The 21,993-nt window shown below is 41.0% G+C and overlaps 4 protein-coding genes across 4 annotated transcripts; all 4 read left to right on the plus strand.

Annotated features, from left to right (window-relative positions):
• The first annotated feature begins 302 nt into the window (after positions 1–302).
• LOC133708632 (myosin-binding protein 2) lies at positions 303–4,700 on the plus strand. Its single transcript, XM_062134105.1, has 4 exons — positions 303–2,142; positions 2,277–2,471; positions 2,558–3,927; positions 4,037–4,700. The coding sequence occupies exons 1-3, from the start codon at positions 570–572 to the stop codon at positions 3,910–3,912; spliced, it is 3,123 nt and encodes a 1,040-aa protein (XP_061990089.1). The 5' UTR covers positions 303–569; the 3' UTR covers positions 3,913–3,927; positions 4,037–4,700.
• A 5,374-nt stretch (positions 4,701–10,074) lies between these two features.
• On the plus strand, positions 10,075–13,813 carry LOC133712122 (cysteine-rich receptor-like protein kinase 43). The gene is made up of 6 exons (XM_062138204.1): positions 10,075–10,492; positions 10,602–10,741; positions 11,232–11,442; positions 12,262–12,496; positions 12,625–12,775; positions 13,309–13,813. The coding sequence occupies exons 1-6, from the start codon at positions 10,429–10,431 to the stop codon at positions 13,684–13,686; spliced, it is 1,179 nt and encodes a 392-aa protein (XP_061994188.1). The 5' UTR covers positions 10,075–10,428; the 3' UTR covers positions 13,687–13,813.
• Positions 13,814–13,962: 149 nt separating this feature from the next.
• Positions 13,963–14,980, plus strand: LOC133712124 (blue copper protein 1a-like). Its single transcript, XM_062138205.1, has 2 exons — positions 13,963–14,353; positions 14,461–14,980. The coding sequence occupies exons 1-2, from the start codon at positions 14,188–14,190 to the stop codon at positions 14,748–14,750; spliced, it is 456 nt and encodes a 151-aa protein (XP_061994189.1). The 5' UTR covers positions 13,963–14,187; the 3' UTR covers positions 14,751–14,980.
• Positions 14,981–19,464: 4,484 nt separating this feature from the next.
• On the plus strand, positions 19,465–20,502 carry LOC133709708 (HMG-Y-related protein B-like). The gene is made up of 2 exons (XM_062135542.1): positions 19,465–19,633; positions 19,728–20,502. The coding sequence occupies exons 1-2, from the start codon at positions 19,550–19,552 to the stop codon at positions 20,232–20,234; spliced, it is 591 nt and encodes a 196-aa protein (XP_061991526.1). The 5' UTR covers positions 19,465–19,549; the 3' UTR covers positions 20,235–20,502.
• Positions 20,503–21,993: the final 1,491 nt, after the last annotated feature.

The following is a 21,993-nucleotide window of genomic DNA, read 5'->3' on the forward strand; positions in this document are numbered from 1 at the left end:
TATCGCCCATTTATAAGTCGGAGATCTGAATTCGACTCAGAGTTGAGTAATTTGTGTATTTCGAGTTATTATTTGAGATAAAAAATATATTACGACTCTTATCATCTGATATTATTTGATTTGATAGTATTAAATTTTTTTTAAATGTCATGAATTCGACAGTATTCTCTGTTATCTACTTAAAAATTAAACAAAACCATAACTCATTTCCTCAGCAATTGTGATACACACATTCCCTTTGCTCTAATCAACTACTAGTTGAATGCCAATTGTCACTTCCTTCTGTAAAAAAGAACCAAAAAAAGAAAAAGAAAAAGAAAATATCACAGATGTTTCTTCTTCAAATTCTTCAAAAACATTCTTTGACTCAAATCCTATTTTCTTCTGCTCTTCTCAGCTCCAAGTCTTCTCTGGTTGCCATTTCCATATCCCATTCAAACCACCTCTCTCTTTGATTCTCTGTATTTATTTTCTTCCTTTATCTGCAACTCTCTCTCTCTCTCTCTCTCTATCTTTTGTATATACCAACCTCACAGTTACCACTACAGAGTGCGCTTCAAACTCCATCAATGGCTGCCAACAAGTTTGCCACCATGTTACACAGAAACACCAACAAACTCACTCTGATTCTCATCTACGCAATCCTCGAATGGGTTCTGATCCTCCTCCTCCTTCTCAACTCCCTCTTCTCTTATCTGATCGTCAAGTTCGCCGATTACTTTGGCCTCAAACGACCCTGCCTCTGGTGTTCTAGGCTCGATCACATCTTCGAGCCCGGAAACAAGAGCCACAGTTCTTACAGAGATCTTGTGTGTGAGGAACACGCCAATGAAATAGCCAAACTTGGGTTTTGCTCGAATCACCAGAAACTGGCTGAGTCTCAAGATATGTGTGAGGATTGCTCATCGCAGGAATATTCTCAAGAATGGTCTAACAAGTACGCTTTCTTTCCGTGGATGAAGCAAATTGGGATGATTCAAGGCGGCGATGATGATAAGGAATGTTCTTGCTGCGGTGTGAGCTTGAGCAACAAGCTGTACCCTCCTTGTATTCTGCTCAAGCCTTCTTGGGGGGTTTTGGATTACGCTCAAAAACCGATTTTGAGTTCAGATGTAGGGGTTGATGCTCAGACTGAGGAAGGTGATCAGTCGGATCAAAGTGGATCGGATTATGTGGCAGATCAAAATGGACATGATGAGGGTTTTGTTGTTGTTGTTCAAGGAAATAGGGGAGAGAATTCGGTTTCGGATGTTGATGGATGTTGTGGACAAAGAGACTACGATGCAGAGGAGAAGAATAATTCAGCATGTTGTTCTGTTTGTGACTATGTCTGCAAGGAAACGGAAACTGAGGCCAATCAAATTGAAGACGAGGCCTCCATGGATGATGGTCGAGCTCAAATTCAGGCCAGTTGTGATGAGAATTCCAGTCTGCATCAGCATCTGGAGTTCTACATTGATCAAGATGATTGTCGGTTGGTTCCGGTTGAATTGGTTGATTCTCCTGCCACCATTGAGAGGCAAAGTCACCAGAATTATAAGGTGGACGAAGACCGAGCACATAGTGATACTCAAGATGTTATTCTGGATTTCGACATGCATTTCGAGACACAAGCCAAACCGGTTGTTGAGTTGTGGTACAGTTCAGATGAAATTGTGGAATTACTTTCATCCCATGAGAGTAAAGAGGAGAGCAAAGTTTCAGTTCTTGACTCAAAGGGTTTGGATTTCGATATGCATTTCAATACACAAGCCAAACCGGCTGTTGAGTGTTGGCAGAGTTCAGATGAGATTGTGGAATTACTTTCATCCCATGAGAGTAAAGAGGAGAGCAAAGTTTCAGTTCTTGACTCAAAGGGTTTGGATTTCGATATGCATTTCAAGACACAAGCCAAACCGGTTGTTGAGTGTTGGCAGAGTTCAGATGAGATTGTGGAATTACTTTCATCCCATGAGATTAAAAAGGAGAGCGAAGTTTCAGTTCTTGACTCAAAGGATTTGGGGCAGAATGGAGAAGAAGTTAATGAGCAAGCTGAAGATACTACTAGTACTCAAGCAACACCAGCCTCTTGTCATGAGGATGACAGTCAATCAAATGCTGCTGATATAGTAGGAAGAGACATTGATTCAGATGTTCATCAAGGTACACAGGTCTAATTTCATTTACTTATAGTAATTTTGTGCACCTGTCCCAAACTAAATTGCATTCAATATTGAGTTCGTACTATTGTTTCTTGAATGTAGTGAAATAATCTTATTTTTGGCCAATGTATGCAGCAACAACTGAGGATGATGACATCCATATGGGGAACGATGAGATTGATACAGAGGTCTCAATAGGGACTGATATTCCTGATCATGATATATTCAATGAGGATATTCAATCAGCTCATGAACTTCTACATTCTTATCCCAGTGTGCAAGAAGATCCTTCTACAAGTTCTCCCAATGCTGAAATTGATGATAATCATGGTAAGCCTCAACTTTACAACTTATTATATTTTTCAATGTTGCAATCGTAATTGTATCTCATAATGTTCTTTATTGTTCTGTATTAGGTTCTAAGCAAGAAGAAGAGTTTCTAGAATTCAAGACCTTATCAGTTGAAACAAGTGAGAAAGAACAAAATAGTTATTTCTCATTAGGTTCAGAACTTAATGAGATTGAGGAAGAGAAGGTTCTTCCTGATACACCAACTTCTATAGACAATTTCCATCAGTTGTATAATAGAATGCTACTAACTGAGAGAAGGGAATCGGGAACAGAAGCATCATTGGATGGAAGTGTAGTGAGCGACATTGAATGTGGTGATGGAGTCCTGACTATGGAGAAGCTGAAATCGGTGTTGAGAGCTGAACGGAAAGCTTTAAATAGAGTATATGCAGAACTCGAAGAAGAGAGGAGTGCTTCTGCAATAGCAGCCAACCAGACAATGGCAATGATAAATAGGCTACAAGAAGAAAAGGCAGCAATGCAGATGGAAGCTTTGCAGTACCAAAGAATGATGGATGAGCAGTCTGAGTACGACCAGGAAGCTATGCAGCTCTTAAACGAGCTCATGGTAAAGAGGGAAAAGGAAAAGCAAGAACTTGAAAAGGAGCTGGAAATATGTCGAAAGAAGATCCAAGATTATGAGGCCAAAGAGAAAATGATGATTTTGAGGAGAATGAAAGAGGGCTGCACAAGAAGTAGGACTTCATCTGGTCCTTGTAGCAATGCTGAGGATAGTGATGGACTTTCTATTGATTTGAATCATGAAGTGAAGGAAGAAGATAACCTCTCGGGACATGAAGAGAGTAGCAACCAAAACACGCCAAGGGATGCGGTGTTATATTTAGAAGAATCTTTGGCTAGCTTTGAGGAAGAGAAGTTATCCATTCTAGACCAACTCAAGGAATTGGAAGAGAAGCTTTTGACCTTGAATGACGAAGAGGAAGAAGAACATTACGAGGATATAAAACCAATTGATCATTTCTTTTCAGAGAATGGGAATGGCTACCATGAGAATGGTGATGTTAGCAGTGAAGAAAATGGCATTGCAAATGGCCACTCCAAAGAAATGAATGGAACACATCATCAAGATAGAAAAATTATGGGATCAATTAAGGCAAAGAGACTTCTCCCACTTTTCAATGAAGCTGAAGATGAAGACGAGGAGTTGAATGGAGATGTAGAAGGTTATGATTCTGTTGCGTCACAAGATCACAAGAAACTCGCTATTGAAGAGGCGGTTGATCATGTCTATGAGAGACTACAAGCACTTGAAGCAGATAGAGAGTTTCTAAAGCACTGTATTAGCTCCTTAAGGAAAGGTGACAAGGGATTAGATCTTCTCCAAGAAATTTTGCAACATCTTCGTGACCTGAGAAGTGTGGAAACCCGTCTAAGGAATTCGGGAGAGGGTATCCTATAACGACTTCATTCACAGGTAAAATCGTAAGCCTTAGATCCAAATTAAAATGTCAAAGTTCTTAGTACAATAATAAGATTGAAACTGCATTATTTGTCAGTTAATTTTGTGTGCTATATATATGCAGATTGCTTGATTCAGGTTTAAACAACTGCAAATATAGATACTTGATACACAAGTCATAAATGGAATTCAGCAGTTTCAACAAATTCAAATGGGGATTCCCTGGATGGAGAGGGAAGCTCATAGCAATAGTCTGTCTGGTGGAATATGGTAGACTACAACACGTTCTGCCATTTTTTCTTACTACTTATTGTGTCTAAGTAAACCCAATTTTTTGTGGGTTGCGCCCATCAAACACCTTTTAGAAGGTAAAAGGAAGTTGATGAGTGTATGTGTGTGTAGGAGATAGTGAGGTGAAGCCACTCTGTCAAGTAAGTTTTTTATGGTGTGAGAGAGAAAAGGCCTGGTTTGCAAAGCTGGTGTGATCCAACAAAGATTCCAGTGCCAGGTACATAGCATTAGTTTATTAGAGAGATGGGGTAGACAATTAGTACAGGCACTCTTTTTTGTCATTTATTTAAATTTTGTTGGTGGGAAAAGGAAAGGTTGGGGGATAACTAATCCCTTTTTCTTTTCTTTCTTCTGGTCTTTGCATCATTTCTGGGTTTGTTTATTATTTGAGGGCAGCAGCAGAGTTGAGGAACTTGTATACTACACTACTACATGTAATCCATTTTGTAAGTACATAAAGTGAGTGTTTGTTTATACTGGGTTTGTCTTCGAGTTTACCTCATGTTCATATGTATGAAAGTTTTATAAAATGTAAGAATGAGAATTGAGAGAATAGGGAACTGAAAGTCGTTTTCGATGTGGGAGTGTGGTTGAAGCATATAAACAAGTCTTGGTAGGTATGAGTATGACAAAGCAGCATAACATGATTGGCAAAGACAAAAGTCAGTGGTTTAACAGCTAAGGGTATTGTTGAAGAAAAAACTTGCAGATGTGGACAATGTGGCATCATTATATTGTCTTCTCCAATTCCCCTGCAGCCATGGTCACTTGGTCAGTGAGAATATATATTGTGTTTTATACTTTGATTTGCTGCTGATTTACTCTTCATAAATTATCATATCCTTTGCTTGCTGCCGCCCCTTCTGTCATTTAGAAGAGACTAACATAGATCCCCATGAAGATGTTGTAGATAAACAACCATTTTATGAGAACTTTTGCAATGTCTTGTAGTATAAGATAATATTACGGCATGATAATTTTGAAAAACTTTTACCAAAGCATGTAATGTTTGCTATTAAAAAAAAAACATGTAATGTTTGTAGATTTCAACTCTTTGATTTTCTTTTTCATTGTATTCAATGGTTTAAAAACTAAGAGCACTGGCCGCGTACTACGGAAGATGTTCTATAGACGGGAGATTTATAGTTTTATACATCTTTTTTTAATAGAAAAAAAGCAAATAATCTTTTTTCAAAGCATCTATAATTCTATATTCTCCCCTGAAACTAGTCAGTTACTTGATGGAGAGGATTAAAACTAGAAATTGACCTAAGAGATTCTTAATCTGAAAACAATAACCAATAATCCATTATATACGCTAGCTAGCTAGCTTATTCTTCCCACGTGCATACCAGATTTATATATTTCTCACGTGGATGATTACAGATTACGATAGGTACCTTACTTTTCTTTCTAATTATTGTTTGTTTAATACATGCTATGACTTTCGGCGGAGTTTCAAACCCAGAAGTTAACGCTCTTAGCAGATAGGACTTTTTTTTTTTTTGAACAAAATAGGTCAGCCCTTTCATTAAATTCAGCGAGCAGTACAAAAACGAAACACCCCTATGGGGTCGACAGAAAGCAATCGTTCCTTAGAACCTCATGACACCCTATTCGAGAAGAATAAAATCCCAAAAAATCCCGAGTACACCCACCTTTTAGGAAATCCACGCACCATTATTCAAACAAAAACCAAGAAACCTCGAAGCAGGCATAAATGGGAAACAACTAAGGCTCTGGTTTTTGCGACCCAAAAACAAAATTAAATTAAACTGCTTGTAGAAGGTGAAGTTTCACCTTCTACCACTCCCTCTGCAACCGGAAACTCCACAAGTGGAGCCTCCTCTTCCTCTCCTGTTTGCCGTATTCCATGCCCAGTCTCATCCTCAGCAGCGACAGCGAAAGTTTCCAAAGTTGAGTCAAAACACAGAGCTTTTCCCCTCCTTTTATACTTGCGAATCTTCTTCTCTTCCTGTTCCTCTGTAATTTTAACCTTATTTTTGCTTCCCTTCGGACGCCCAATCTTCTTCTTCCTAGGTGAGACCAGTAATTTTCCATTTTTGTGTTGCACAACCAAGGAAGTATTCTCTCCAACCGCCAATGACGAGTCCGGAAGTGCTAAGAGCTTCTTGCCAAACCGGCTCAACATTGCCCTAGCCTTTCTTTTCCTCCCATTTGACAGCGCCTGCATGGAAGAAAATTCCACTCGAATATTCTCTTCCCCGCTCCCATTCATAACTGGACCCAAAGCCAAAGCTTTCGACCCCACCACCGACTGAATGTAAAGCAAAGGATCATGAGTCTTCAACTGTGGCAGGATCGGTTCCATCAACAGCTGTCTTCCCATCATCTGGGAACTCAAGACACTAATGGGCACTCTAGCTCCAGCTTCCCTCTCAGTCCGTAAAGTCCCAACACCCTGACCCTTCGAACCCGAGCCAACCTCCAAACAAACCAGAGCAGCACCTCCCTGTCTCGACTCCATCTCCATCACAGGAACACCCACTGCCTTACCCACAGTCAATGAAAGACCCTCCATAGCCGCCACCGAATCCCTAGCCAAAAGCTCCTCATTTTCTTTGATCAATGTTTTATCACATCCCATCGCATCATGGATAAACAAACCACAATCACGACAGTAGCCCTTGACCTTCTCATATATGAAGGTTAACTCCGGTCTCACCACCGGAGAAAACTCAATAATTTTCCAGGTCCGAATCCGGCGGCGAACATCAAACACGACCTTGATCCTCTGCTCCTCTTCCTTCCTTTTCAGGGCTGGCAGATCCATCTTAACCACCTGCCCTAGCGTCGCACCCACCATGGTTAGTGCAACCTTGTTCCGCAGGGCAAGAGGCAGACCCCGCACCACCACCCATGTCTCCATCATATTCAAAGCCACCATCTCAGGTGGGCAAAGCCCATCATATTCTCCCACAACAAGCATCGTGTTGCGATAGAACCAAGGACCCCCATGCAGAATACGATTGCGCATCTACTCATTCTCAAATTGAAACACGAAACGCTCACCTGCCTCTTGAATGGTAAGACCTGATCTGAGATGCCAGATATTGGAGATGGTACCCTTGAAACCTGGCAAGCCCGCTTTCGGTGCCAACAAACGTCCCACCATGTACCAATGGTTATCCTGAAAAGCCGCAGCCCCTGCATCCCCGAGGGCCACCAGAGTCGAATCCGCCTGCCGCAACGATGCCACAGAAGCATTCCCGAGGCCAGCCATCGAAAGATGATTGAGATCAGTTGAAGAAGATGAAGTTTTGGAAATTTTATCGATGCGAGGATGCACTGAGAAACCCTAGCTGCAGAGACGGCTAGGTCAACTTTTATTATAATTTTTTTTTTTTTTTTTGACTTTGTCAAGGGGAACTCTAAGGCTTCCTAGGCCCATTAGCAGATAGGACTTGGCTTCTCTTGCTTTCTACTATGATCTGCTATAATTTGCTATTAGACTGCCACATCAGCATCAGCCAATCCAACGGTTAATAATAATGAGTTTACAAAATCACATTGGTGGACTTGAAGCATTATATCGTGTCCTCTTCTTCTCCCTTCCGAACTCTTCTCTTCTCTTCTCTTCTCTCTCTCTCCCCTTCTCTGTAACTAAAACTGAAACTGACAACTTTCTCGATGAAAAGAGTTGCAACCATCTTTCTTTAAACACAAAATAACCATTCTTTCTTTAAACATAAAATACCCTCAAATTCATGAAAGATCTCATGGTAAGAACAAAACTCATTTGAATTCAATTTATAAGAACAAAAACCCAGAAGATAAAAAGTATTCGACAATAACAAATCTCATATGAGATTATGATGATTCTTCATAGATGTAGGATTCTGCAAGTGTTTCAAGGACTACTCAAGAGGATTCTTGAAGCTCCAAAACGGATATAACAATTTCGTCATGGAGAATGGAAGTTGCTGGTAGTTGTTTTATAACCAGATGAGAATCAAAGACCAGATTGATATGAGATTATGAGAGAAAGAGAGACAGAGAGAGACGGGGTCTGCTGTTGCTTTCTGAAAGTTGGGCTTTTGCAAATTTTTCATCTTAGCCATCAGATTTTATTAAGATGACGTTGCAGGCTCTCATAAAAATCCAAGCAGATCTTAGCATTATATCTTCTAGCAGAGAATTAGGGGTCATCATGGGCCGGGCTAGGGCCGGCCCTACCCTAAATTTTAGGGCTTAGGGTCGGGCCGGGCCGGGCCTAGTCAAAGTCAACAAAATTTAGGGCCGGGGCTTAAATATGCTAACCCTTACCCGCCCGAAAAGCCCGAGCCACTAGGGCCGAAAGGGCCGGCCTTCCGAATAGGGCCGAAATGGGCCTAAAAGGGCCTTAATTTGTTTAACAAAAAGAAATATATTACTTTTAATTTTTTAATCTCAAAATGTGGCTCAATGGTTATATAGGTAATACAATACTCATTATTTTTTGTTGATCATATTTAATATAAATATATCTATTTGAATTAACTTATAAGTTATAACATTTATAAATATTAGTTAAGATAGTTATATTCAATTAACTATCTCTCTAAATCTCCCAAAATTAATTGTTGTTTAACAAAGGAAACAAAAATGAAAGAAAATAAAGCCTAAGAAATCAATTACAAAAAATAGATAAGTTGTATGTTATAGACTAAAGAGAAACATATTTAAAAAATAGAAAAAAATAGAAAATTATTAGGGCTTAAAGGGCCGGGCCGGGCTTGGCCCTAACGGGCTCAAATGGGTAAGGCCGTAGTGTAGGGCCGGGCTTCATTTGCATGACCCATACCCTACCCTATTTGAGAAAGGGTAGGGCCGGCCCGCCCTAATGCAAGGGCCGGGTAGGGCTTCGGCCCTAAGGGCCGGGCGGGCCTAGGGCGGGTTTAGGGCCGAAGGGCTAAATGATGAGGCCTACAGAGAATCCAAGTCCATGGTTGCTGTAGGTATATTTTCAATACCTTTCAGGGTTAATTTCTCTTGACTCCGAGAAACTTTGAAGTATGGAACGTTGATAAAACCATTATGGGTTTCAGATTGCGTAAGGACCGAGGAAAGTCAGCATTTTAGAAGAAACTTCCCAGCTATAAATGATAATTAGACCAATGTGCTAAAGGGAGAACCAAGCTAGCTAATTAAATTCAATGGACTCTAACAAATGTGAAAGAGCTTGATTGGTTAGCTCTGAAGTCAAAACCATAGAAAGTAATGAATCACTTGGTCCCTTTTAACAAGAAAAACTTATCTATACATGGAAATTAAAAACGGGATTGCAATACAGGAAATATCGAGGAGAATGTTCGAGATGAACTTTAGAACCAATTTAGGCTCCTAGCTCCTTCCTATGAGCAACAATAGTAAACGGTTTATAAAATGGAGATTCAATCCAGTCCTGCATTGCTTCGATTTGTTAAAGAAAAAAAGAAAAAGAAAAAAAAAAAACTGTTTGTGCGTCTGATTCTAACAAAAAGAGATCATTTAGACCCAATTTTGCTTCATGCACTTGAAGAAAGGTGTTTCTTTTACTTTTCATTTCTATCACGAAGTAAAAGTAGGACAAAAAAATAAACTAAGAATAACCAGAATTAATGCTTTAGCTAGCTAGATTATCAATCACACGTGTAGTTTTTTGCAATCCTTAATGTCATGTATTATTCATGATTCCAGTTATTATATATGATACCAAAATAATGTCGGAAAACCAAGAAAAACATGCATTTAGCAACAAAGAAAAGCCAAACCCTCGTAGAAGTTAGAACAATTATATTATCAACGATTAACCATACATTCTTCAACGTTACCATAATCATGTAAACTCTCTGCTGAGATCGTCACTTTCAAGTGTTCAAACGCTTCATTCACTCACTGCTTCCGTCATATCAGGTGGGAAGTCTGACTCTTCCCTCCCAACAAAAACTAGAATCAATCAGCCGCCAAGTCAATATAGGGGTCACCGAGTCAACACGCTGCAATGCTTCCAAACATCTTTTAGTATCTTACATCTCTGTTGCGGTCCTCACATACTTACCCTCTTCCACAAAACACAAAGGCCAACAATCATATTCACCAACTTCTCACCAAAAACCTCAAAAGGATTTGTAGTTCGTTCAGATAAAAACGACATCCCACTACATCATCACCTCTAGATCTCTCTCTCTGTTTCGTTTTCTGGTCGATTCCTTTATGGGGATGTACTAAAATCCCCAGAAGATCATGACCAAGTCCAAGAACTTCCTCAACAATCTCATCAAAACCTTCAGGTTCGGCTCAAGCAAAGGTAAAGAGCCAAACCCAGAATCCAGTTTCTTCAATTTCACCTTCAAGATATGGTCTTTAATGCTTTTGCTCTGTTTCTGTTTCTGTTTCTGTTTCTTTTGATTGGTCAGATGGCCATAATGAAGAGGACTTGGAGAAAATTGCTCAACAGGAACAGAAGGTTTTCACTTTTGAGACTTTGGTGGCTGCTACCAAGGATTTTCACCCCGATAATAAGCTCGGACAAGGCGGATTTGGGCCGGTTTACAAGGTTAGCTCCGATTGAGTTTTGGTTTGACTATTCTGTATTGTTGCTGAAAAAAAATATTAGAGAAATAAACCAGTCAAGTCTTTCCGAACCTACATTTTTTTGTGGAATTGTCTTCAAAGATTAATTTTGAGCTTGTGGAAGCGGTCCATTTAGTGATTATTGTGGTTATCTAATTCTTATGGAGTGTGAAGATCCAAATCTTATCTTGTGGTAATTACAGTTGTGTTAGCATTCACTGAAACAAATTATTCAGAAAAATGTCCAAATTTTTCATGGTATCACCCCTTATAATTGTAAACGAATACTGTTTCGAAGAGTTCGTGGTTACTGCTTTGAAGATGCTGTACTATGAATCCCTGATATTCTGGTCTTCCTGTTTGTACATTGCAAAATTACAATGGTGGCTTGTGCATTGTTATAGAGACCCTTAAGTTTCCAAGGAGCATTCTTATTGTAGATTGTTAATGAGCAAAATGGTGATTTCTTATAGGGGAGATTGCCTGATGGTAGAGATATTGCAGTGAAGAAGCTGTCACAAAGTTCAAGTCAAGGAAAAAAAGAGTTCATGAACGAAGCCAAGTTGTTGGCTCGCGTGCAACACCGCAATGTTGTGAATTTATTGGGCTATTGTGTTCATGGGGGAGAGAAACTACTTGTATATGAATATGTCGTACATGAGAGCGTTGACAAGCTTCTCTTCAGTAAGTACTGCTCAGTTCTTCTGCACTCAACTCATTACTTTCAGATTTTTATTTGACAACTGAATGATGAATAATGCAATCTTGTTTAGGTTTCTAGTTACAGATTAGTACTAAGTTTATGGTGTTTGATTCAAGTATGAATCTTTTGAAGTATCGGATCTGCTAAAGGCTGTATTGCTATAAAATCTAGAAACTTTATCTCTTTTTTCTTGGTTCATATTAATTTCAATCCTAACTATGAGCAGCTGAAATTCGGAAGAAACTTAAACTTTCATGGATCTCATGATTCTTCGCTAATAGGTTGCTTCAAAAAATAGTCCAAACCTTTTCAGTTTGATGTTCAGCATTAGATGCAAGCCTATTCTTAGAGCAGGTCTAAGCAACATTTTCATCACAAAAAAGTTCTGGGCTTGGCATTTGCAATCTGTTGACATATTTCTGTCAAATGAAAAATTATTATGTCATTAGCGTAGTCTTCAAGTTTAAATTTGCTCTTCCCATCTTGCACTTTTTCTTATTCTTAAGCTTGTTATTAACTTGACACCTTGAGAAATAGATAGCTCTCAAGACCTTGACTTTATCCACATTCTTTTATCCCAAGCAAAACCCACCAAAAGGTTTTGAAATTTGCACAGGCTTGCCAAATCAGAATGAATTGTCTACTCCATGTCAACCCCGGGACTTTAACCCCTAAAATTGATTGACAATCTACAAATAATGCACATATTTCTGTCATGTTTATCATACTAATTCTTATTTCATCAGCTTGAGTTAATAGTCAATGGATCTTAACACCTGATTGGTATGGTATTGCTACAGAACCGGATAGACAACAGGAGCTTGACTGGAAGCGGAGGTATGATATAATATGTGGCGTTGCAAAAGGTTTGCTTTATCTTCATGAAGACTCGCACAATCGTATTATACACAGAGACATCAAGGCCAGCAACATTCTGCTTGATGATAAATGGGTCCCCAAGATTGCTGATTTTGGCATGGCTCGTCTCTTTCCTGAAGATCAAACGCACGTTAATACGCGTGTTGCTGGGACCAAGTATGTTCTTCTCATATGCCCCAATACTTTATACCTTATATGTGATTAGTCAGATGTGCAAGTGTTTGGGACCAGCTAGCACAGTTTACTGATTTTAATACAGACCTGTTTTAATATGTTTGAAACAGTGGGTATATGGCTCCAGAGTATGTCATGCATGGACATTTATCGGAGAAGGCCGATGTATTTAGCTTTGGTGTGTTGGTTTTGGAGCTTATCAGCGGCCAAAGGAATTCGTCATTCAACTTAAATGTTGAAGCGCAGAGCCTTCTTGATTGGGTAAGATCATATATCAACACTGTCCTTATCAAAATTCTCTGGCAGGTGCTGCACAAAAACTTAGTTTTTATGCTCTTTGTACCATAGTTATGGTGGTGCATCTTTTTTTCATGCTCTTGAACCTAAAGCTCAGTTTTTGTGCTCTTTGTACCATAGTCATGGTGGTGCATCTTCTTTTCATGCTCTTGAACCTAAAGCTCAATCTACATCACACATTATCTATTAGGTTCATTGAACATTTCTAAACAAAAAGCAGAAGAGACACATTGTACTAAAACACAGAGCTTTTGCCCCACCCTATGGGTCATATTTATGGCCACCCATATGTTGCCCTTGGTCAAATAGTTAGTAGTAGGTGACATGAGGAAAGAAAAAGTGGTAATTAGATTCCGCATCACATCACCAAAGGAAAAGTCTGAGAGAAACTTGGGCCTGTTTGGGGCTTCTTTTAGAAGCGAGTTTTCATTTTAGAAACTGTAAAAGTTATATCAAAAACTTCTGCTAAGCCTAAACAATGTGTGCTGTTGCTGCAGGCATACAAGCTGTACAAGAAGGGGAGAAGCTTGGAGATGATGGACCCAACATTAGCACCATCTGCGGTCACTGATCAAGTAGCAATGTGTATCCAGATAGGGTTATTATGCATACAAGGCGACCCCCAGATCAGACCCACCATGCATCGCGTGGTCGTGATCCTATCAAAGAAACCGAGCAATCTTGAAGAGCCAAGTAGACCCGGAATACCAGGATCAAGATACAGAAGATCTCACAGACCAGCTGGTTCATCTTCCACTGCTGGGACTTCTAGTGAATCAAATTCTCATACATTCGGATCGAGCTTTACCGCAACTGGAACCAGTTCGGCAACCCAAGTTGTACAAGACCGGGGGAAACGTCCTATGGAGAGTTAGTTGTAGTATTATAGGAGGTTTTGTTTATTCTTTTTCATTGTAGAAATGTATAATTCTTGTAATATTATTGTGTAAAAAGTTGAAATGTGAAATGAATTACAGAGAGACAACATACTTCAGAGAGAAATCTAAACAAAACCAAAGCTCTGTAGCGCAGAAGCACTCTCTCACTCTTCTCAACTTGATCAGAGCTTATGAAACAAAATAGTCACTGTAGTAATGTGGAATGAGTCAAAGCATATTATTAAGCCGAACCGTGTTGCATGGCTACATGGTATGAGATCGAAAAGGCATAATGAGCCGACAGTATCTTATTAGGAACACAACAGAGTCCGTGTAGAGGTGAGCCGACCATGGGCGGTCTTCAATTCGACACTTTCGATGAGTTTTTACAAAAGGAGTGTTATAAATAGAGCCTTCAGCTCTCTTGTTTGATATCCCATTCCAAGAGTGATCAGCATACTCAAGAAGATATACTATCAAAGCTGGCTAGTAGCTCCAATGGCTTCGAACAAACTTGTGACCTTAATCGCCGCTGTTCTGATTCTTCTCCCTGCGATGGCCATGGCGAAAGATATCGTCGTCGGAGACGATAGCGGGTGGAAGCTGAATTTCGATTACCAAGCTTGGGCCAAGGACAAAGTATTTCAAGTTGGTGATACACTAGGTACTGATTTCTTTTTATATCTATAACGAAATTGTTTCATCATATATGTGACTTGTGATTGAAGTTAATGTACTAAACTAACATCATCGAGGTTGATCATTTTACAGTGTTCAAGTACAAACCTCCTACTCACAATGTGTACAAGGTGGACGGAGCTGGGTTCAAGGATTGCACTAAACCGGCAGCAAACGAAGCATTGACTAGTGGAAATGACAAAGTAGAACTGAAAGCCGCCGGAAAGAAATGGTACATTTGCGGTGTTTCCGATCACTGTGATCAGGGGATGAAGCTTACCCTTAACGTTACGGAGAAGTCTTCTGCGGCTCGTGGGATCATCTTCCCCCGAAGCCAAGTCTTCGGGGTCGCCATCTTTGCCATCGTAGCAATTGTGATGTGATCCACTCGTCCACCAAATTCGATTCAGCGTGTATGATTTTTTGATTTTAGTCCAAAAAATAAGGAGTTATGAGTAAGGGCGAATTCAAATTTTGCCTACTTGTAAGAGATTTGTATTTCCGAATTCATTTTAGTAGTTCAAATTAAAAATATGTTATTGTTACAATTCTTCTGCTTATTAATTATGTTGCTTTGATATATCAAGATATAGGACACCGACACGATGAGTGCTTTTGTGATTTATTTTGATCGAGGGAACAAAAAGAGTTTCCTTGGTCTATAAATTTGATTTAGTAAGCATATATTTTTTTTTTTTTGAAAGTAATAATTTCATTTCTAAGCAACTCAAGCCAGAATGGCACAATACAAATTCCCTCCCTATTGGGGTAATTAGGTACCATTACATTTGAAACAATTCCGCTCCTTTATTCATAAGTCATTAAGCCTAGCAGAATAAAATATAATATAAACAAAAGATGATAGCATACGAAAGCTTCTGATGCCAATGCGCTCAATTGCGGTGTATCAGAAAACTCTCATTACCTAGATGTATAGAAAATCAATCATTCTGTAGGCTAGAAAAAAACTAAAACAGAACCTCACATTTTCTCCTTGCCCTTAGGGTTAGGGCTAGGAGACTTACTCGAATAGAGAACTTTCAAAACATCCTCCGTTGGAACTTTTGTTATCTTTGGAGGGTTTTTGTTCTTTGAACCCAATGACCTACCTCTTTTCTTCTTTGAATCCCTTGGACTCGAAAGCAATGGAGTCTTATTTGAGACAAAAAGGCCCTCCGGGGATTCAATTAAACCTAAAGCTTTGGCTGTGAACCTAATTGGCGGTTTCAACTTTTTTCCAGGAGCATCATCATGCTGGCCATCAAGCAGACCTGTACTCTTGAGTTTCTTTGGAGACACACGGGGGGATGGAGGCCTTCCCCGCTTTTCCACCTAAGGCGAAACCTCCTTTCCTTCTTTCTCCTTGAGTTTTGCATTCGTCGTGTCTGCCTGCTGCACAGTTTCATTCTCCATAAGAGGAGTAGCATTGATCACAGCCTCTAGTTCCTCAGACTCAAGTTCGATCACACAGTCATTTTCTCAACCTGCATCCGGAGCAGCTTGCAGTTGGCTCTCCACCATACCAAACCTGCAGAGAGTTCCACCTCACTTGAGACCTCCTTATTGATATTTGTATCAATAGGCACTAACGCTCTGGAGTTGCCCACATCCCCTGAGTTTTTCAATATCTCTTTTCTGATGACAACATGTTTTCGAGGCTTTGTAGTATCCTTGAGACCAAAGAAAGTGCGAGGAATTGAGGGAATGGTTTGATCACCCTAAAAACTAAAACCACCAACTGCAACACCCCCATTGATCACATTCTGGAAGGATTTGGAAGTTCCAATATGTTCTTCTTTTGCAAAGCTCCCAGCTTCATAGACGAGCACGGAGTAGCCTTGCATTTTCCATTCTCATGGAATACCAGGTTACAGTTCTTGCATAACCCCAACAAATTTTCAAAAAAGAAATCAATCTCTTCAACAATACCTGTCGCAAGCTTTAGAGTCTCCTTTAGGAAGAACAGTTTGTCTAGGGCATGTGCAACCCTTACACGAATTTTCCCAGTATTGACAAAGAGTTTGTCATCCATATCTAGATAACTTCCAGCAACAATAGCAACAGCCTTGATGGTTTCCGGCTCCTCCAATGCAAGGGGTATATTATTAATACGTACCCAGAAGAATAGCGAAGCCATGTCAATGGTATGAATTAGTGCTAAACCATTATAATCCTGGATAAGCATGGGCGCTCCGCACACGGTTTCGATCTCGTTTGAGATCAAAGGTAAACACAAAGTTTTTCTGAGGTCTTTCCTGAACCCTAAACTTTCCTTCCAGAACCCTATGACAGAATTGACATGTTAGGTCTTGCAGAACAAAAGGCTTTGGGGTCAGAGGGCGAGCGAGTAGGAAAGATTACGAAGGACGACGAGTTGTCGCACCAATCGTGCGAGAGATGTCGAGAACATCATCACCAGCCAGCGCCATGGATGCAGCGAAGCTAGCTGTGACTTCTTTAATGTCAGACATGTCGGGTTGTGCAGGATGGTGACTGATTGGCGTAGAGATCGCCGATATAGGGTTAGGGTTTTTAGCATGCGTCAGAGCGGTTGCGCAATTGTAGCCTTTTAGAAATCTTTTTAGTAAGCATACTTAGATTGCTCTTATTTGTCTCTTTTTTTTTTTTTTTTTTGAAGGACCGATGCGGCTGCCCTTAAGCCTTGATTAATGAAACAGAAGGATACATGGGGGGGGGGGGGGGACGTGGTGCCTTAACCCTAACTTACAATTAGCGTCAAGAGAATGTCCCGCAATAATAGCAAGAACCTCTACAAAAATAATGTACCCTAACATGTACCAAATAGCAATGGTTGCACCTTTCGCAACTGCATTTGCTTTATGGGGACAGACCGACAAGATCACTCTCATGAAGAGGATCATTAGTTGACAAATAAAATCAGCTGTCTCACTATGTTGCCAATCGGAACTAAGACAGATGACACTCTGTTTCATGCTGTTACTAGGAGGTTGCGTCCAGTCAACTACGACACGCCTCCTCACCAGGGCAGACAAGGCACACCTAACGTGCAAGCCGGGACAAAGCCCACCTAATTCTACCAGAGAATAGCAGAAATTTATTTGAAAAACAAACATACAAGGACTGAAATTAGCAACATTACTTATAATACCTAAATTCCAGATGTAAACATTAAATAATAAAATACTAGCAGCCCGCCAACAAAGGCCCAAAGACAGAAGCCCAAACCAGTTTGTCGTTATCCTTGCAACGAATGGCAGCAGCCAGCCGGCCCAGCCCATGCGGCACCAGCGGGTCAGAACCGCTGCCAGATCAGCATGCTGCGACCAGCGTTGAATTCCGGCGAACGACGGTGGCCTGACCACGAACCACAACATATCCAAATCGGATCAAGAGCGTACCACAGGTCCGGAATTCATCCACCCATCATGTCTCCATGAATCCTTCATAACGATGAGGAACAACATTGTAGATGACTTCCATCGCCGGTGATCGGTCATAAAGCAATGATCTGAGTCTAAGCACAATCGCGATCCGAGCCCGAATCTAAGAAGATCGGTACCAACCATTGCCCGCAACCCAACCCCTCCAAACTGCTCCAGCCTATGTCGATCAACCTCTCCGGCGAACCTATCTACCGTACAGGGCCGGCCAACGGCGACATCACAACGACGAGCCGCCGGACGGAACATCACAAGTCGTTGAAGCACCAAGCGCGTTCTCTGTTTTTTTTCTTTGCGGCGGTTATTTTTAACTCTTGTTGGAAGGAGTCCTCCCTTCAAGATAATTATTTGTCATTTCTTTTGCTACATGTTATTCGTTTTGCTTTGAAATATCAAAATTAAGAAATGTACGATAAGTAAATTTCAAACAAAGTCTATGTAATTAACAAGTGATTTCTAACTTATTAAGACAACTTTATAGTTTATGAACTTGATTTAGTAAATGAATTCAAATTGTTATATACTTGCTCATAATAAGTTTCTTCTTCTTGTCAACACATTAAGTAAGTTTTTAATCTGAAATAAGTAATTTCGGCTTTAAAAAAATAAGATGATTGATATGGTCCAGTTTAATGTGATCGATCTAAATAATAATTATTTAACATTGATCGATCTAAATAGTAATTATTTAAAATTACCATAATAATTTTCTTTTCTTTTTCTGTTTATGTATTGAAACTCATACAAATACTTCAATTTTGTTGGTCCGAATTATCACATTTGAGTTTCGAAAAAAAATGCAAAATGATGAGAAGTGAGTTTTAAAATTAATTAAAAAATAAAAAATCAATCAATCAATCGCAAAAGAAAGATACTCAAAATATTGAGGTGTCATATATGTATTAGTAGCAAGTTGAAACCCTACGCGTGTCCCTCGCAAAGAAGGTAGATCACGGGAAATGTCAGTATTCACCGTACTTAGTAGCTGCCTGTCTACCTTATGTGAACTGTAACAAAGTAAACAGTAAAAGGTCTACATGGCCCCCACCATCAGAATCATCCATCACCCATCACACATGCCGGAATCACTCTCAGCGACTTGATCTGAAAAGTCAGCTCCAACCTCAGCCGCCGGATGTGTCGATTTACGTACTTCTATCTTACGCTGGAACCACAGGCGATTAAACCCCTTCCTAAAGTGGGCCCCACTCTCCGCACTTGGATGATGGATCTCAGCAGACCTATTTTGAATCTTAAGAGAAACCAAAGGAATGAGGTCGCCGCTCGATGCCACGTCACCCACGCCAGTGGTCGAATCCTTTTCAACCTCTACTTTTCTTTCACCGTTTCGGCCTATCAAAACCTGAGCCCCACGAAAGTAAGCAGATCTGACGCCTATGTTATCCTCACCTCCAAATTTATTCGAAACGCACCGGACAAGAAAAATAAAGGATTCAAAAATCGGGGGACAATTCCGTCACTTCATTAAAAAAAAACACAGACTTCAAAACCCCCAATTCCCTTTGCCATGTCATCGATCCGCGTGACCCGTAGTCATGCCTTTTCCACCGTTGGATTATACCACCAACTGCCGCCCCTAACCGTCCGATCCCACTCCGGAGGTCATTCCCTTCCTTTTCCCCTCGACCAGATCGTCTAGAAAACCCACCTTTTAAATTCTTCCTCTCTTTCACATCTTGCTCTTCATCCACACTCTCACTCCAATTCTCTCAGACTCTTGAGTCTCTTACACAGCTCTCATGGCCACCGAGGAGTCCAACGAGCAACCGCCACCGTCGCCGGCACCGCCTAATCCGGCTCCGGCGCTCCCTGAGTACCCAAAGGTACACCTAATCTTTCATTTCTCGCTTACCAAACCCTAATTTCAGCTGAATTTAGCTAAATTTTGTGTGGTTATTTTTTTGTGTCCCCTTACAGATGATTATGGCGGCGATTGAGGCGCTTAATGAGAGCGAGGGGTCGAACAAGACCTCAATCGCGCAGCAAATCGAGTCCACCTACGGCGATCTGCCGCCGGCTCACGCCACGCTTCTGGCGCACCACCTCAACAAGATGAAGCAGAGCGGCGAGCTCGTTTTCGTCAAGAACAACTACATGAAGCCCGACCCCAACGCGCCGCCCAAGCGGGGCCGTGGCCGCCCGCCCAAGCCCAAGGTCCCGGCGCCGGAAGGAGCCGCCGTGGTCTCCTCGCCTCCGAGGCCACGTGGCAGACCTCCCAAGCCTAGGGATCCGTTTTTCCCGCTTCCAATTGCCAAGAGCTCGACATCCACCGGGTCCGGCAGGCCACGCGGTCGCCCTCCGAAGAAGGCCAAGACAAGTCCGACCTCGTCTCCGGCTTCGGCTCCGGCTCCGGCGAGCGGTGCCCCTAGAGGTAGAGGCAGGCCACCGAAAGTCAAGCCCTCGGTTGCTCCGGTGGGTTGCTGAGCTCACAGTGAGAGAGAAAAAGAGAAACAACGAGTGCGTTTTTAGGCTTCTTTTTTTGGGTTAAATTTTTAGGTGTGTTGAAATTTAGTCTTCGGCTAATTGATGGTTTAGCTTCATTGTCCCAGTCTTTCTATTTTTCCTGTGTTGTGTTCTGTGGTGGTGGTCATGGAGGTTAGGGGTCGCCGGAATTCTGAATCTCCGGTTGTAATGTGACTGTAATTTCATGCCAATGTAAATTTGATCAGCGGCTACTTGGGCTTTTCTGCCATGTGCCCCTCTCTCTCTCTCTCTCTCTCTCTCTCTCTCTCACGCTATGCAAAAAGAAGGCGTTAGTTAATTTAAAAAATGTCACTCTTTTTTGTTTTTTTAACTCCAAAGTTTATGCGCCTTTAACGCCTTTGGCTTTTAACGTGCTGGGATGTGGTTGGTTCCTTTTGTGGGAGACCTGTGCTTTCCTTGCTTCTTTGAGTAAAACAGCGATGGTGAAAAAGTAATTAAATGCCAAGTGGTTAAGAACTGGTATAAAAAGTCATCAAGAAAAAGGACCCGGGTTTCTAAAACGGATCAACTGCTGGTCCAAACCGGAATGCTTGTGTCTGTATGTTGACAGATATCTAGTTTGAATGGACAGTGTGGCAAAGGAGAATTCAGTCGATTCACTATGCCCCTAAGCCTTATTTGATACAAACAAACAACAATTAACCATTATCTATCTAATATTGGTTTTTTTTTAAGGAAGATAGCGATTGCATTCATAGTAAACTCATGCCAGAATGACACGATACATAGTTCCCATCAGAAGTGATAGGTGTCATTACATTTAAAATAATTCCGCTCATTTACTCAGGAGCCTATCAGAACAAGAATATTCTAGCTAGGAATAATAGCAAAGAAAAGCTTCTGAAGCCAAAGCGCTCAATTGCGGTGCATCAAGAAACTCTTCCTTTTTGGATGTAGGATACCAACATTCTGTAGGCCAAATAGATAAGAGAAAATTATTGTAATTAGACAAAAGCTAAAAACATAGAGTTGGGCTTTGGGCCAAAAACCCTAGCCCAATATAGTCAGATCCAAGAAACTCCAAGGGAAGGCCCACTCAAAAGGCCCAGCAGGCTGGGTTTGGCTCCAGCCCAGCATCCATTGCCAAACCCGAAACCCCACGCGCAGTTCCAGTGAAGCCGCTCCGCTGTGATCCCCGCCGCCACGAAACAGACCCGCAGTGATCCAAACACACCACAGCGCGTGCCGCCTCCACCTACCTCACACCGAAGCCACCTCAATCCAGTACCTCGCCAGCCCATGCCGCCGCTGATCTATCTAATATTGTTTACTTATGTGAAAATGGTTTTTATTCCGAAAAAGTGGTCATACACTATCTAGGTCACTAGGTGCAAAGTGCGTGACTTGGATTGTAATGAGTTGTTAGGTCTATGGATCATAAACTTGGCTATCGGCTCTTTGATTCTCGACGCAATGTGTGATGTGGGCTGTTGGTGGATTAGGATGCTATGATGTTGGTGGCTTTGTCTTTGATGATTTTGGTTTGAAGTTGGTGTGTGGATCTCCATACGATATTTTAATTGTGAATTGTTTGAATCAAGTTGAAATTGTGCGATTTATAAACCGTAAAAATTATAAATACGATCACTTTCAAGTTTCATTAGGCATTTTAACCTCAATAAGCCTAATTACCTACCAATGGCCAAACAGAGGATTGGGATGAGTATATAAGATTGTCGAAAACATTTCTTACCTCTTA

This window comes from Rosa rugosa, chromosome 5 (assembly GCF_958449725.1).
Source record: "Rosa rugosa chromosome 5, drRosRugo1.1, whole genome shotgun sequence".
NCBI lineage: Eukaryota > Viridiplantae > Streptophyta > Magnoliopsida > Rosales > Rosaceae > Rosa > Rosa rugosa.